The sequence below is a fragment of the Ambystoma mexicanum genome, chromosome 6q (assembly GCF_040938575.1).
Source record: "Ambystoma mexicanum isolate Mex_15411 chromosome 6q, UKY_AmexF1_1, whole genome shotgun sequence".
Lineage (NCBI taxonomy): Eukaryota > Metazoa > Chordata > Amphibia > Caudata > Ambystomatidae > Ambystoma > Ambystoma mexicanum.
This window is the reverse complement of record NC_090937.1, coordinates 386,452,453-386,470,822: the sequence shown is the minus strand read 5'-3', so window position 1 is coordinate 386,470,822 and position 18,370 is coordinate 386,452,453. Positions and strand designations below refer to the sequence as shown.

General features: G+C 44.9%; 1 protein-coding gene across 1 annotated transcript in view; it reads left to right on the top strand.

Moving 5' to 3' along the window:
• Positions 1 to 17,990: 17,990 nt before the first annotated feature.
• The window catches only part of ETNPPL (ethanolamine-phosphate phospho-lyase), a 29,982-nt gene continuing 29,602 nt past the window's right edge, over positions 17,991 to 18,370 (top strand). Inside the window, exon 1 of the mRNA XM_069630873.1 lies at positions 17,991 to 18,229. Coding sequence (XP_069486974.1) covers positions 18,144 to 18,229 — 86 coding nt within the window. The 5' untranslated portion in view covers positions 17,991 to 18,143. The remainder of the gene's footprint in view (positions 18,230 to 18,370) is intronic.

Here is an 18,370-nt window from a genome sequence, read left to right as displayed (position 1 = left end):
CCATTAGAGAGACGGGCATCATGGAGCCCTCCCAATTTTCTTTCGTGGCAAGTGTGAGTAACCTGTGCAGTCGTCTTTATATTATATTCTGGGGTATCTACTGCTCCATATAAATGGGAAAGCAAAACTACAAGCCCCTGAATGTAAAGGACTTTTTTATTCACACATGGCTTGGGACAACATGTGCAATGTGCATTTCTGCAGCATCACGCCCCTTAGTCTATGCTGTAGAATGCATTCAGTGCTGCACCTTATCTGATAGGACACTACAGTGGCATCAGTGTGTATCCCAGGTGGCCATATGACTCCTTGCCATCTTTGCCATATGGTTCTAGAACTGGTCAATGGTATCCGGATCACAGCAGCCATCTGGCCTGCATTGCTGCACTGCTGGAAACGAGAAATCCAATCATCATGACCGTGTCTTCTCAGTAGCAAGTTGTTGAGTTTCTCATCCCTTCCTGCGAATCGCTTCTCGTAAAATTATTCCCCCCCCTCATTCTCCCACAGCTTCCTAATCATCTACAGACCTCCTGGCTAAGACAGACAATTCTTAAACAACCTCTGCGACTCGATAGCCATCCTCCAATTAAACCATCCCACCCTCACCTTTCTCGGAGATTTCAACATCTCGCTTGACATCCCCACCAACCCTACTCTCTGGTTGACTGCCTAGACGCGATTAACCTCCATACCCACATAAATGGGCCAACTCACTATAAAGGACACACCCTTGATGCTATCTTCAGCTCCCACGACCAGATACTGCTAAACCCCCCCATCCCATCATTTGGTCCGATTATTTCATTGTTTCTTTCACCATTCGCTTACCCACCCCGCTCCCCTTACCCGACCAGAACCTCCAAATCTATGCAAATGCTGGAAGAAACTAAAAATCCTTCCCGACCTATCTGACGCGCTCCTTCAGTCTCCTCCCCCTACCCGCCCACCCAATGAACACCTAACCTCCAACGCCTTTGACTCATGGCTCAATACCTCATTAATCCCGTTCACCCCTTCTTCCAAACCATCAGCTCACCATGGCCCTTTTCCTAGATGGTTTACACCAGAACTGAAGACCACAAAACAACTATATAAATCCCTTGAACGCAGATGGCAGAAAGACAAAACCACCCTGAGCAGATCGACCTTTGCCCGCCACCATCGCCACTACAAAGAAGAAATCCGAAAAGCAAAAAAAAGCCCACTACAACTCCCGAATCCTGAACTGTAAAAACCCCAGCAAAGAACTCCACAAAATCATCTCCGAATTCACCAAACCATCATGTACCACCACCCAATCGACCCCCTCACAATCAAACTGCTAAACTCATTGACCGAACCGCCTACTCCCAACTAAATGCCTTTGTCGAAGCCAACAACCTCCAAGACCCCGCTCAATCAGGTTTCAGACCTCGACACGGAACCGAAACCACCCTAACCTCAATCTGGGATGACCTTAAAAACACTGCAGATTCTGCGGGATGCAACGCATTAATCCTTCTTGACCTATCCGACGCCTTTGACACGATCAACCACTCAATCCTCCTCGATCGCCTCCACTCCCTAGGAATCCGTGGAAACGCTCTCAAATGGATAGCATCCTTTCTCAGCAATAGGAACCGAATAACCCTAATCTCCTCCTATGCTTCCACCGCCCGACCAGTCAACACCGGAGTTCCACAAGGAGCATGCCTATCAGCCCTCCTGTTCAACCTGTATATGTCCACCCTCCCACGAATAATCTGCTCGCACAATATCCTGTGCTACAACTACACCAATGACACCCAATTAATCCTAAAACTCCTTAATTCAAAACCCCACTGCCAACCCACCCTCGCTGCCTGTCTCCTTCACATAGATCATTTGAGGACCACAAACCACCTCCTGTTAAACCCCTCCAAAACTGAAATCATGGTGTGTGGCAACACCAAACTTCTTCCACACTCCCTGTCCTGGCCATCCGCCATGGGCAATTCCCTGACATCTTCAAACTCAGTAAAAAACCTTGGATGCACTCTTGACTCTGACCTAACCCTCTCGCTCCAAGTCAACAAAGTCTCTAAGTCCTGCCACTAACACCTCAAAATTCTTAGGCACATTTTTCCATACCTCTCCTTTCCCAACAGACTCTCTGTGATCCAATCAATTGTTATGTCAAGACTGGACTATGCTAACCGCCTCTACCTCGGAGTCCACGCATAGCACCTGACTAAACTACAAAGAGCACAAAATGCCACAGCCAAACTGCTACTTGTACTTGGCCCAAGAGATCACATCTCCCCAGATCTCAAAACTCTGCACTGGCTTCCAGTTGCCCGAAGGGTGACCTTCAAAAAATTATGCATCTCTCACCGAGCAATGCACAAAACCGGGCCTCAATATCTTCAGGACAAACTAAAACCTTACCATCCACCACACACTCTAAGATCAAGCTCTGCCCGCCTCCTAGTGATACCAAAAACCAACTCAGTCAGGTTAGGTGGATCATCATTCTCAGCCCTAGCACCCACTCTGTGGAACTCACTTCCACCCCACATCCGACTCACTGAGGAACTCATGTCTTTCCGCAAATGACTGAAAACATGGCTCTTCCCCTAAAAATCGACTCTTAACACAAACAGTATAACAGCAACAATAAACAGTAGCCCACGGTTGCTGTATCAAATTTTAAAAAATAAAAACATTTAAAAAACAATCCAGCATCGAGACCAGATCGAGAAAAATTGGAAACCTAAAACTACCAATGTAAACTAAAACAGATAAGCCGCATAGAAGGGATGAAGTGGATGAAAAGAATGAAGTGGATGAAAGGAATGAAGTGGATGAAAGGAATGAAATGGATGAAAAGCATGAAGTAGATGCGGTAGGTGAAACGAATGCACTAGATGAAACGGGTGAAATGGATGCAGTGGATGAAACAGTTGAATCGGATGCAGTAGGTGTAACTCAGATGCAGTAGGTGTAACTCGATGCAGTAGGTGTAACGGATAAAGTGGACGGAGTGGATGAAGTGGACGGAACGGATGTAGTGGACGGAACGGAAAGAGTGGATGGAACGGAACAAGTGGATGGAACGGAACGAGTGGCTGGAACGGGAGGAGTGGACAGAACTGAAGAATTGGATAGCATGGAAGAAGAAATGATTAAAAGAAGTATCCACATTAGATTAATTATAACGAACGGTTGAATGATATAGTACGGAACAAGTAAACGAAACAGAAAAACAGATCGAACGCGTGGAAAGGATGGAGTGGCAGATAAAGTGGACAAAGGAATGAAATGGATGGAAAGGTGACAAAATTCAGCAGAGAGAGTAGATGGAACAGAGTGGGCCTCATTACGGCTTTGGCGGTAGCCATGCCACTATTGGCGGCATGGCTGCCACCAAAACCGGGTCCAGGTTCCCAGAATGGGGAATTACCGGGCCATTCCGAGTTTGTAGGGCCCAGTAATTCCTCCCTCTGGGAACCTGGGCCCCGGACCTTCCCCATTCCCATCTGAGGGGCTCAATGGGAATGGGAGAAGGAGCTAACAAAAGGCTGTTTACGACCGACCCGTTGTTAGCTCCCTGGTCCCCTCGCGGGACCCAGTAACGACGCCTGGTTTTATCAGGCTTCCTTACCAGGTCTCGCCAGGTGACCTCGTAATTTTGCGTAATGGGTTTAACGGGTCCACCTCCATTAGCGGAGCCCGTTAACCCATTACGCAAAAGTCGTAATGAGGACAGTGAGTTGATAGAACGCATAGAGCGGATCGAATGCACAGAATGGATGAAACGGATAGAGTGAATGCAAAGGATGGAACAAAGAGCTAGCGGGATAAGTCTACTTATCAAATCAAATGGATGAAGTGGATGGAACAGACGAATCAGATGGAACGGATGCAGTGGGTTGAACGCATGCAGTGGGTGGAACGGATGGAGTGGGTGGAACGAACGAATGAATGGACAGAACAGACTGAACGGATGGTAGGAGTCGATTAGATAAAATGGATGAGTGGATTGAACGGGTGAGATTACAGAGCAGACTGAAGGAATGGAAAAATGTGTAGCTTTAACAAATGGAACAGATCAAATGTACTGAACAGATGCAGTGGATGAAAACGGATACAGTAGACAGTCCAGATGGAGTTGATAAAACAAATGGAGTGGAGGGAACAGATGGAGTGGATCGGTAAAATGGAGTAGATGGAATAAATGAAGTGAATGGAACAGGTAGATTGGATGGAACAAGTAGAGTGGATGGAACAGATGGAGTGTATGGAACAGATGGGGTGTTAGGCAGAATCCTATGCAGTGCCCTTAGGGACCACTGCACAGGGATAAGACTACAAGTGGTACAAGCCTGCACTACACAGAAAGAGTGGTAGCAGTGACTGAGCAGCCAGACTTATCTCAAGAGCAAACAGCAGTAGTAGAGATTACACAAAGGACTACAATTACTGTGACTCAAGGAAACCCTGACTCAAGGTTTCTGGTTAAAAAATATAAGTACATTTATTTTTAAACCATCTGTTCACAAAACACTTCACTTCTAGAAAAATAAAACCACACTTCAAATACACTACGCACAACCAATTCCCCTTGTGCAGAACAATTCAAGGTAAGTACCTTAGAATTTGACAGACTGGTGTTATGAAACAAAAGACGTTACCGGGAATACATATGCGTCACTTTTTGACAGTAATGACAGTTCGGTCTTACTAAAGATACGCGTACCCGCGGGAAGAAATGTAACCGTAATCAAACACGCTTAGCACATGAATTAACACAAGAGAGTTGGGGATAAAAATCATAGGCAATACTTTTGTCAAGGCAGAGAGAATCAGAAGGCACCTTCTAAAATGAAAATAAAAGTCAATAGGCCTGTGCCAGTGTCAAGTGGAACAGGGTCCCTGTTTCCGAGGATCACACAGTTAGAACAGTTCAAAATTCAAGGTTGCCAGGAGTACTTCGCTATTGTCAGAAGAGGAGGCAAAAGTTATAAGAGGGAAGGAAGAAAAGGGCAAGCCTTTGATGAGGAAGAAGGGTTCACCCCAATTCCTCGAAGTCGGACACAGTACCTTATTCGTTGCAGAACGCTGGTGCCACAGCAGTTGTTCCTGGTAGTTTCCTGCAGACTCACTGTTCCTGGAGTTTCAGTCATGGAGACAAGAAGGAGGACGTCTGGCGGGATCTGCACTACCCAGGGATGAGGTCAGCAGCAGCGACGGTGAATAAAAGGCGCGCTCCTTTAAAATAGGAGAGGCTCTTCAGATGGCTATCCGCACCACTACAGCAGTGTGCAGTGATTTTGACCATGAAGAGGATCCTCTGGCTTTGAAAGATGAGCTGGTTGACCCCACCAGGCTCAAGGGAAGAAGACTCCGGACTGGATCTTCTCTGTCGTTGAAGGGTAGACAGCTCAGGACTACAACAGGGCTTCACCGGGACTCGGGGTTGCAGCAGCCGTCTTCTTCTCCGCTTCTCTTCGGTTCCTTGCAGTACCAGTGGTGACTCTGACTTCCAGTCCAAGAGTCCTGCCTTTTATGCAAAAATCCCCCATTCACACAGCCTGGCTGTCAATCACTCAGCAGGGGGGTTGTCCGGCTCGGACAACAACCTCAGCCAATCATTACAAATTGCGACTTGGGTCTTCAAGGGAGACCCTGTTCAGAAGGTGACTACACCCCTTCCTCACAATAAGCCCACCTAGACACCCAGGTGCCAAAGGAGGGCTTCTTCGTAGAAGCCCGCCAAAAGACTATGAACAAAGAAGACAAACCTGGTTTGCCGCGCAAAGTAAAACACAAGAAGGACTTTAACAAAAAGAAATGGTGACTAAACCCGACCGGAGCCGAAATAAAGAGTATTTGGGCAAGTGGGTTTAAGTTCGAGGCTACCACAATAGCCTGGAACAGTACCACGTTTATATAGTATAATCGCGGTGGAAAAGTTAGGGTAGATACCACTGCCACCAGCCAAGTCTAAATGTTAAAAGAGCAAAACCAAGCTCAGAGAAGCACAGACAAAAAGGGGTAGGAATTAACCCTTTCCAATACTCCATGTAAGATGGGGTGTACTGGGTCTGTAGTTTTAAAGTGACTATATAAAGTCAGTGGCAACTTTACATGTTTCTGGGGGACAGTAGACAGCCACAGAAAAATGGAGTCAGTGGGAAGTCTAAAAGACAACTCTGTGTCACTGCACTGAAGTTGCTGTGTAACACACACAAAAAGTGGGGCTCATTGAGTGGTGTGCTCCAGAGCCAAAGATCACACAAACAGTAGAAATAGACATGGCAAAACACATGTAAGAGTGGGAAAAAAGGCTCACACTCTTACCAGGTAGAAAAAAATAAACCCCAGAAATCCAGCAAAGCTACTACGGGACTCACTATGTGAGGGAAATTAGCCATAAATGAGAATTCTCCCTAACATGGAGTGTATGGAACAGATGGAGTCGATGAAGCCGAAGGTGAGGATGGAACAGAAGGACTGGATGGACAAGATGGAATAGATGGAACTGATGGAGATGAACAAATAGTTGGAATGGATAGAGCAGATGGAACGAACAGAGCGGACTGGAGTGGATAGAACAGATGAAGTAGATGGTATAGATGGAACAGGTGAAGCGGATAGAACACATGGAGTGGATAGAACGAATAGAGCGGATGGAACAAACCAAGTGGGTGGAACAGACGGAGTGGATGGACCAGATGGAGTGGATGGAACGGATGGAGTGGATGGAATGGATAGAGGGAACGGAACGAGGGAACGGAGCAGATAGAGTGGACGGAATGGATGGAGTGGACGGAACGGATACAGAGGAGTGAACGGATAGAGTGGTGTGAACGGAACGGATAGAGTGGATGGAAAGAATGGTGTGGATGGAACGGTTGGAGTGGATGAAATGGATGAAATGCAAGGAACTGACAGAATCCTTGGAATGGATGGAACGGATAGAACGGATGGAATGCATAGAACGGATGGAGAGCATGGAACAGATGGAGAGCATGGAACGGATGGAGAGCATGCAACTGATGAAGAGCATGGAATCGATGAATGGATGGAACAGATGAATGGATGGAACCGATGGAGTGGATGAAACTGATGGAACGGAGGTAGTGCATGGAACGGAGGGAGTGCATGGAACCGATGGAATGGATGGAGTGGATGGAACGGATGGAGTGGATGGAACAGATGGAGTGCATGGAACGGAGGGAGTGCATGGAAAGGAGGGAGTGCATGGAACAGAGGGAGTGCATGGAACCGATAGAATGGATGGAGTGCATGGAACCGATGGAGTGGATGGAATGGATGGAGTGCGTGGAACAGAGGGAGTGCGTGGAATGAAGGGAGTGCGTGGAACGGAGGGAGTGCATGGAATGGAGGGAGTGCATGGACCGGATAGATCAATGCAACAAATTGTGTGGATGGAACGGTTGGAGTGGATGAAACGGATGAAATGCATGGAACTGACAGAATCCATGGAACTGATAGAACGGGGGGAGTTAACAGATGGGAGGATGAAATGGATCAACAGATTGGATGGAGTAGTCTATGTGAATGAAGGATCCGATGAATGGAAAGACTAGTAAACTAAATGATGAACCAGACGAAATGTATGAACAGATGAAGCTGAATGAACTGACAGAGTGAATAAAATGGATTGAATTGATGGTACTGACGAGCGCTCGATCTAAAGCACCTTACTGAAAACCACCATATCACACCACCACACTCACTCTCTCCTATACACCACCACTCAACTAGAACACAGCGATACTATGACACATTTGGTATAACTGTTCTCATACTAACACCCGCCTCATACTCCTCATCATCCTAATTAAACACAGCTAGCTGAGCAATCACTGTTAGCCTAAGTGTCTCCTCAGGCCTAATGCAGCCAGAAATCAGTCTGGGTATCAACCCACCAGAATGAACACATATTTCGGACATCCCAACCACCACACATACCGCTAAGAAGCAGCTATCATGCAAGTGCCACACTAGCTGCACACATATCCAGTGCACCCACGCACCTTATGACTCTCTCTCTCTCTCTCTCTCTCTACTGACTTGAACTACAGTTCTCAAGGGCGTTCAACCTACCAGTGCCTTAAGATCATACCAATGATACGTAAGTCGCAATATAAATGCAAAGTAACATAACATAACATTACAATGCAATCATTGCACTCTTGTGGAATGCAAACATAGACATACAATACATTGTAGACAATTCCACTGCAGTTCCAAGATATGTCACAGCCTATCTCACCAAAGCTGAGAAAACAGAGCTAAAAGACCTCTCGGATGACATATCATCTGACAAAGCACTATCACAAAAATTGTATAGCTTTGGTATTAAAATGCTCTCCAATAGAGAATGCGGTGCTATGAAGCTGCAGACCGTTTAACAGGAACAGCCTTATATGGCAAAGCTAAACTCATTGTCTGGCTGAACCTTGATCCAGCATCATCCCGAAAAAGAGTACTAAAATCCTACCGAGAGATAGAAACTATAGCCACAAAGGAGTCCAACAGCAAGGACACCATTTAAAAAAAACAATTTAGTTGGCACAAACTACCCAAACCGAAGTACTGCTTTGGAAAACACGTGTTTGTAGGACATTGTCCAAAACTACATCTACAAAAACACTCACACAAAATGGGACAACTGGCAAATATTCAGTCTCAACTTGTGAAGGAAGCCTAGTGAAACTCACGAAACCCAGTCTAATTAATCAAATAAATGTATCATTTTAATCTCCACAACTTAGAGAACTGTATTACATGGCACTACTCCAACTTTTTAAACCTTGGAGAAAAGAAAAATAGTTATTAGGTGACTATGACTCATTTGAAGCTGCATTCAAAGCAAATGAAAGCAGTATAACAAATGACAATTTCAAACAATACAAAGAAATGTGGGACAATGAACACTGACAAGAGGAATACAGTGAAACTCAACTAGATAAAGACACTCCTGATGGAAGTCAACCTTCCCTTACAGGGAGCAAAGAACCACTTAGAAAACCACTCATTCTAAATGAAGCAGAAATAGCCATGACTGAGGTAGAAAATACCATGTATCAATATAAACAATCAGAGGAAGACTTGTCAGTGTTCAAATCACAGCAAAATGATGAACAACTCACCATTTATCTAGAAGTCACTCAAGAAATTGAACATGGTTTTAAACATCAAACTAAAACCTATAGCTGTAAAAATTATAAACTTCTGCTCCTGTATGTAAGTGGTGAAGCTGGTTCTGCTAAAACATTCTTCATTAAAATAATCAGCACATTTCTACAAAACTTAACAAACAACAACATTCCGGCTGTAGTAACAGGCCCAACAGGTTTAGCTGCCTACAACATAGGAGGTGTAACTTTACACCGACTACTGATACTCCCTGTAGAACACCAAAACAAATTAGAATAGTACACATCATCAGCAGAAGCTGCTACTGAAGTATGCAGCATTCTGAAACAAATGTAAGCGCTCCTGATAGATGAAGTTAGCATGATTGTCAACCTCATGTTGGCTTTTATTCATCTCGGAATGCAAGTAGTCCTAAAAACCATCTAGGAGGAACTGGTTGGATGAAAACATGTTATTGTTTTCAGAGACCTACTACAGTTAACACCAGTAAAAAGGTCAACCTATTTTCAAAACAAATGACACAAACAAGGCTGCGATATGCTCAGCACCACTGGAAATCTAAATCTCTGATAACATTTTCACTACAAAGAACTAACTCAAAACATACATCAATCTGCAGACCCCCCCCATGCTAACATTTTAAAAAGCATTAGAACTGGTCTGCTTACTAAAGATGCAACATCCATCTAAAATAGTAGACTAATCCATGAGCTATACGAAGGAAACAAATTTGCTCCTGCTGTAATGGAACAATTAACTCAATAAAATCTAAAATGCATGTCCGTAAAGCCAACCCTTGCAAGCTGTAGTCAATTCAACGAGACAATGTTGAAAAAAGCAATGCCACCCTTACTGCATATCAGCTCAAACTAGACAGACAAACTAGAAGTGCACAGCATGCCACTTCCTATTTGTCAACAAGCAACAGCATGACTAAATAACTTAGAAAAATGTATCTCCAACACGGCTGGATTAGAGAAAATATTGGCTTTGTGTCTAAATGGCAGAGTAATTCTAAAACATAACCTTGACGTAGAACAAGGTTTGGTCAATGTAACAATTGGTACAGTTGTTGGCTTCCAAACATATCCACATAACAAAAACATTCAGTTTGTCAACATCCAGTTTGATAAACTTGCAGAAGTTAAAATCATTGGCCGCACAATAGCACATTTCCTTCTTTTCAAAGACATGTAAGTATGCAGAGAACAATTTTCTCTGTCTCTTGCAAATGCTGTCACTATTCACAAATCACAAGGTCTAACCCTAGGTCACACATTGATTGACATTGGCAGCACAGTCTTTAAAGAAGGAATGAGCTACATAGCACTTTCACATCTGTATGCACTCAATGGCCTATTCCTAGTTAACCTTGATGCAAACAAAGTCAATGCTGACATTCCTTGAATCCTGGAATACAATAGGCTCTGTGCACAATACAACCACATCTTGATATGTCCCCTGTACATCAAAAAAGGAAACCTTTAAAAGAGAACTAATACAAACAGAATCTATAACAGATCTCCCAACAATGCTGCTAAAGAAACAATGAACAACTCCTTCTGCATCAAACAATACTACCACAAAACTGTCTAGTACAAAGTCAACTGCACGTCCATCACAAAACAAAGACACAGAACTGCAGGCCCATCAAACGATCCACAAACAGAACTCTCAGGTCCATTTAAATTCAGCAACACAACTGGAGTAAATGTTATGCTAATGTAACAATCAATCTTATTTTTTAAATGCCACCAATTGTTCACAACATTTACTTAAATGGCTCAGACCAGTTGTGTTTGCAAATACTTGTCTTTCATAGAAATGCCACAAATAATCCTGACAACACTTACAGTGTCTCAGGTGTAAGGCAAGAGTTGGACTACTGTGCAGGAATGTTAAAATGTACGATAAACACAAAGGAAGATCCACAAGAATTCCTAATGTACTTACGATAAGTACTAGAAACCAAAAACATCTCTATAAATGAAATCTTCCATATTTCATACACATGGAAACATGCACTCTCAGCAACCATTGCATTTCACCAACTTCTGCAGAATGTAAATCATGGCATAGTATGCCCTTTTTGCAATGCAGACAATTGTTCCACCATAAAAATGAATTTACAAAGCCAATATGTCATACTAATGCTTCTAAAGTACAATGCAGATGGTACCAAAAATAACTGTAAACTTACAGGCTTCACACATGGCCAAGCATCTCTTGGAAAGAAAACCTTCATAACAGTAGGTATAATATACCACACTGGTGTCACAACCACTTCAGGATACTATGCTGCATATGTCAACAAAAGAAGTCGTTGGTTTCTATGTAATGACACCTCTGTTGCTCCAAAACATAGGTTACCAGCAAATCTAACAAATGTCTACTTAATATTCCTTCAACTCAAATGTAGTCACTAAACTGTACCACAATTAACAGTTTGAATATGCCAAGGATATCTAACTGCATCCATAATACAATAGTACTTTTGTTTGTTTTGTTTTGTTTGTTTATTTATTTCTATAGCGCTCCGGACCCAGGAGTATAGGGGCGCTTAGTACAAGGTTACAAGGCACGGTACAGGGTAATAAACAGTGAAGCTAGAACAATTTAAATAATAGTTATATACAGGCAGTGAGGGTGAAAGCACGCGGTAGTGACATAAGTGAGGAATAAACAGTCAATACATTCTAGAACTAGGTCTGACTTCAAAGTTGGCTATTTGTCAGTAGCCACCCAATGACCAGTTTCCTAAATGACTGGAAGGAGTTGGATGCTTTAATGCTCAGTGGCAAGGAGTTCCAGAGTTGGGGGGCGAGGACAGTAAAACTCGAGCCTCCGGCTCTTTTGGAGTTAAATCTAGGCACTGCAAGGCATAAGGTGTTAGAAGATCTCGTGGTTCTAACGGACGGTTTCATGGTGAGTTTGTCGGTCAGGTATGGGGGTGCTAGATTGTTGAGAGCTTTATACGTCAGGCAAAGTGTTTTTAGGTCGATTTTATGTTGGATAGTGAGCCATCTGCATGCCGTTCTGGTGGCTGAGATGTGCTCACGTCTGGGGATATTTAGCGCTGCCCGAAGTGCATTGTTTTGAAGGACTTGGAGCTTGTTAATTGACGCTTGATTGGCACCTAGGTAGAGACTATTGCAATAGTCTAGTTTAGATTGTATAAGGCCTCTGGATAGTATGAGGCAACTGTTAGGGGAGAGAAATGGTCTACAGGCTCTAATGAGTTTTCCGGTATATGCCGTGGCAGAGGCAGTAGCATTAATTTGTTTGGTGAAGTTAACGTTGGCATCGAGATAGAAGCCAAGTGTTTTCACATTTTTGGCGGCCGGGATGGTGTTGCCATCGATTATGATGTTCGAGTAGTTAGGACTTAATTTTTGTAGGTTATTCGGTGAGCCAACAATGAGCAGTTCGGTCTTCTCGTCATTGAGGCAGAGGCCATGTGTGGCCATCCATGCCTGGATGACGGAGAAGATTTCATTGATCCTAGCTACATCAGTATCGTAGTTGCCCGAGATAGTGAGGAGTATCTGGGTGTCATCCGCGTAATTTGTATAAATGACACCCAGGCGGTCTAGTTTATCGAAGAGGGGCTTTGCAAAGATATTGTAGAGGGTGGGTGAGACACATGATCCTTGTGGGACACCACAGGATATGGGGATAGGGTCTGCTGCTGCCTCCAGAGAGAAGACCCTCATAGTTCTGTTGGCTAGGAAGGACTGTATCCACGAGACAGCAGAGGGGGAGAAGTGGGCGGCAGAGGAGAGGTGGTTACAGAGTATTTTATGGTCAACCAGGTCGAAGGCCGCTGAGAGATCTAATAGGAGTAGGATGGCAGCCTTACCCTTATCTTTGATTTCGTCAATCTGACTTTTAAGGTCGACAAGAGCAGTTTCGGTTCCATGCTGAGGCCGGAAGCCAGACTGACGCAATCCGAGTAATTGGTTAGACTCTAGGTAATGCTGAATTTGCAGGTAAGCAACTCTATCGAGTATTTTTAGCAAGAAGGGAACAGTTGTAATGGGCCTGTAATATGTGGGGATGGAGGGATCCAGAGTCTGTTTTTTTAGTAGCGGGAGGACCCATGATTGTTTCAGATTGTTGGGTACCGAATTAGTGGAGAAGGATGCGTTTATGAGCTTGGAAATGAAGGGGGCGAGGTCTCTAGCAGCATCTTTTATGATCTGTGCAGGGCAGCTGTCCCCTTTGCAGTTTGATGGTTTGAGGGAAGTTATGATTTTTTGCACTTCTAGTGCGGTTACGTTTTTGAAGGTGAATCCCTGGTTGGTGTTAGGGGTGGTAGGTGGGCTGGGCATGATGGTGCTAAAGGTGGGGCTGCTATTAAAGAGTTGAAGTCTTTTGTTTTCGATTTTAGTTTGTAGGCCAGTGATTTTGTTTGCCAGGGCGTCTTGGATATTTGTGCACCAAGATTGGTCCTTCACAGACGAGTCCATAGGTGGATTGGGGTTTTCTAACTCCTTCAGGATAGTGAATAGCTCTTTGGTACTGGAGCTGGCATTACTTATTCTTGTGTTGTAGGCTTCCTTTTTTGTGCGGATAATTTCTTTTTTATAGAGGGAAGATGCATTTATGAGATTGACTTTTTGTTCCTCGGAAGGGTTCTTTTTCCAGAGGGTTTCCATTTTGGACTTATTTTTTCTTAGTATTTTGAGTTCTGGAGTATACCAAGAATTGAGGTGTGCCTTAGGTTTACTTTTGCGTAATTTTAGTGGAGCAACACGGTCAATAGCATTGGTCATGACGCTATTGTAGGTGTCTACTAGAAGGGTAGGGTCTGATGTGTTAGGGATCATGTTAAGGGTAGGTAGAACCAGTGGGATGAGGGCTTCACTGGTGATGTTCCGTTTGTTTCTCGTCAGGCATGCTGGTGCAGGCGGGTGTTGTCTGTGGAGGGGGTTGTTAGTGCTAATGTCGAATGAGAGTAGGAAGTGGTCAGTCCATATCAGTGGTTGTGGGTCTCTGCAGATGATGTTGCAGTTGTGGGCAGTGAGCCAGTCTAGGGTTCTGCCTTTTTGATGCGTGGGTAAGGTGTTAAGTTGAGTGTAGTTGTGTTCGCCAAGTACATTGGCGAGGGAGGCAGCTGGAATGTCATGAGGGTCATTGTAACCCAGGTTGAAGTCACCGAGGATAATATTCTGTGATAGAGGTTTGGATTTTTCGGCTATGAGGGTGGTTATGTCTTCTTCGAATGAACCTATAGGCCCAGGGGGTCTGTATAATAGGTCCAAGGTAATGGAGTTCTTGGGGGAAGTTTGAATTTTGATAGATAAATATTCGCAGGACTTTAGAGTAGGGGCGGTCATCGGTCTAATGTCAAGTGAGGATTTGAAGATGAGTGCTACACCTCCTCCACGGGCATCCGGTCTGTCGGCCCTGAGGATGGAGTAGTTGTCTGGAACTGCAAGAGATAGAGAGGGGCCTGCTGCAGTATGGAGCCAAGTTTCTGTGGTAGCTAGGAAATCCAGGTCTGCTGCGAAGATGATGTCTGCAATTTCCGTAGGGTGGGCCACAAGGGATCTAACATTAAGTAGGGCTCCTTTGAGTGGCACAGAGTTTGCAATGGGGTTTTTATTGGTGATTTTAGTGATATGATTCGTGGTCATTTTGCTAAGTAGGTTAGGGAGTCTGCATCCTAGTCTGTCGTTACGGGTCATGATGTTGGGGTAGGCTACAGGGCTATGTTCAGTTGAACTACGCAAGTTTAGGATGTTGTCAGAGTGGTCATCTGTAACGAGGCTGCATGGGGTATTACCTAAAGTAGCGCTCATTTTGGTAATAGGGTCTATGGATGCGCTGTGGGAGAAAGGAGGTAGGGAAGGTAGGAAGGGTGTAGGGCAAGGTATGGGGTAATGTCTGGGACAGGCAAGCTTGGCGAGTCCATTACTGAATGGGATATAGCTATTTCTACTGCATGGTGTGCAGTCCGGCATAATGCAAAAGGGGAACATGATGAGAATTAGCCAGGCTGGCATAGTTTGGGAGTGGATTTGGGTAGTATCTGGCTAGCAACCAGAAGGCCCAGCACAATCAATGTGGTCGAGTAGCGACCAGAGGCACAACTCAGTAACAGCGGTCCTTTAGCGACCATAAGGCACAACTCAGTTACAGTGGTCCATTAGCGACCATAAGGCACAATTCAGTTACAGTGGTCCGTTAGCGACCATAAGGCACAACTCAGTTAAAGTTACAGTGGGCACAACTCAGGTACAGTGGTCCATTGGCGACCATAAGGCACAATTCAGTTACAGTGGTCCGTTAGCTGTTAGGTCCTTTTAAAAGTCAATATAGTTAGAATACGCCAACCGGTATCTTACTACTTAAAAAATACCCTCCATTGCAAAACACTTCAAATACGCCATCACAATTCTTATACCACAAAACATCTTCAAAAATCTAATGTAGTTAGACTAGGACAAGAGGTATCTGACTATTTTAAGCATTCCCTTAAACACAACATACTTCAAACAAACATACTATTACACTTACACTCACATAATTGTAATCAGGTTTTTTTTTGATCCAGTAAGGATTTTTTTTCCCATTGACCCAATTATAATTTAATGCCAATAAAACAGCAGTGTGTCGCACACTAATGTTGTACCAAACATAGTACTTACAATGTACTGTTTATGAGGGTCTAAAAAAAGTGTGCTTCTGGCCATACTCCTATTACATTACTTATAATTACTATACACATATTATTACTACCTTGCTGGTTGTGGACAGAGGGCAGATTCTTGGAGCATGGCCTGTGGCCATGCCCCCCAGAATCTGGCCACTGGCCACAACCACCACAATACAATTAACCATATGACAAGTATGTGCCATACACTGTCAACTAATAAAACTCGCCCTGAACCCCCTGCAATCGAAATGATGTCTGCGGACACCGAAATTGACTGAGAACTCAGCGGCATATGCAGTCCTTTTTTTCCACCTATAGAAACAGCTCCATATCATCTTTATTCCACTCCCCTACCCTTTCCAAACCTTCTTTCACCCATCAAATAACTCTAAATGTGTTTCCCAAGCCGTCGGTTCACAGCACTGTCCACAAACTACTGTGGTGTTCATGGACTGCTACAACAACTACACGACACTTTTCCACCTATAAAAATAGCTCCATATCATCTTTGTCCCAGTCCCCTACCCTTCCCACCACCAAATAACACAAAATGTGTTTTCCAGACTTTTCCCCCTGCTGAGCTATTCGCGGACACCGACTGGTATCTGCGGATTCTACATGGCGGGCGTTTCTGAAAATATCACGCACCTCACGCTCTTATCAGAGGGCGCGCCCAATGTCCGTAGACCTCATGCCGTTCTCTTGACCAATCGGAGGCCCGTCCACGGAGCGAGCGAACAGGGAACTGAGTCCGCAGACCAAACCAAGATATCACTCATTTTTTGTACCTACTTTTTTGTCTGTTTTTAAAAAAACGACTGGACGGATTTACACCAAATTTACAGGGCCAAGCCACCGCTCTTGCCACAAATTTGGTGAAAAACGGTCCAGCGGTCAGGGCTGTAGGTGTGAGCAAATTATTTTTTCCATTGCGTCTATGGGAAAAAACACACAGTTGGGACCACCATATAACTTTGCCTCCCTGGACGAAACCTCACCAAACTTCAGAGAATCATTCTGACGGGCCATATCCTTTTTTTGCAAAGTTTCATGAGGATTCGTCCATGGGGGCAAAATTATAAGCTGCCCCAAAAGTGCTCTTTTTATGGGTTGAGCTACTACTACACATATAAAACATTGTAAACATGACACCATTTGCTGACTTTCAATATTTCAAAATCCATCTATTATGTATACAGTTTTTGGCTTAAAAGTGCCTTGAAGTTGCCATAACGTGGCTTGTTGGCACTAACCAACATACAACTTCAAATGTGTTCTATTATAACATATTTTTCTTGTAAATATTCTTCAGTATGAATGACCAGTATAATGTTTACCTCAGAGAGGTACCCCTTATGCTATGCTTACTAAGTAACTAGGAGAACTGCGGTACTGAAATTCTCGAATTCGTGTTGGACAAGATAAATATTTTTTGGGGAGAGTCTATGATGGCCTTTTTTTGTTCAATAAAAGTGAGTGCCGATGAAAACCTGCAGACAGGGGGTGTTTTAGAGCCACGCGAGTACACCAATATCTGATACTTTAGCCAGGGCAAGAATAATCCGGCGGGATATGAGCAACAGCTGTTTTGTGCGGCTGCTGCTTGGAAATGATAGCAACTCGCTGGAGTGATGTACGTACGATGGAATCCCCCGTTGCTCAAAATGATCTACACGTTTCAGAGCGAACGCCATGGTTGTTTTTTCGTCGTTTTCCGGGACGTTACCCTTCATAAAACGTACATTTCCGCAGTGGAGGGTGCAGTCCCTGTAGATAGAAGATTCTGAAATGCAGCTGTTGCTGTCATTTGCAGTGAGGTAGTGTGAGCGAGCTAATGAGGCCAATGTATTGTCGTTTTTGGCCAAGAGGCTCTTCGGGCAGCGCTGGTGGCTGAGTGCACAGGCCATAGACGGCGCGTGTTGTTGTCTAAGGGGAGGTTGGCGGGAAGCCATGGGACAGTGACGCTCAACAGCTGCGAGGGAGGCGCGCTTCCAAAGACATTGACAGCGCAGCAGCTCTGCCCGGGCGGTGTCACGTGTCTCGACTTCCTCTGCCCCCGCCCACAGCCCGAACGGGGAGTGGGCCTCCGCTGTGGGTGTGCCTGGCCAGCAGGGAGAGGGCAAGCGGGCAGAGGGGGTATAAAGTGAGAGTGGGCAGCGCAGATCCGAGTACTCAGCAGCAGCAGCAGCAGCTCCAAGCAGAGGCGGGGACCAGAGAGCGAGGCGGGAAGAGCACGACCGTCCCGGGCTATCCACAGACACAGTGTGTGACCTCCGGCAGAGTCCCTCCTGTGCTCGCGTGGCACTCCCTCCCGCTCTCCCATCTCTCTATGTCCCGCAGCCCGAGCCGCGAAGCCACCATGAGCGAGTGCATCAGCAAGCAGCAGACGCTGGCCCTCCGCAAGAAACACATCGGGTAAGATGCACAGAGCCACCCAGCTCATCACCTGGGTGCCCTGTGGGCGCACTATGCCACAGGGCTGCTGACATGCGTAGCCTCTTAACAGCTATAGTATGTTCCATCGCCTGACTATTGGGCTATAGATGGGGACAACAA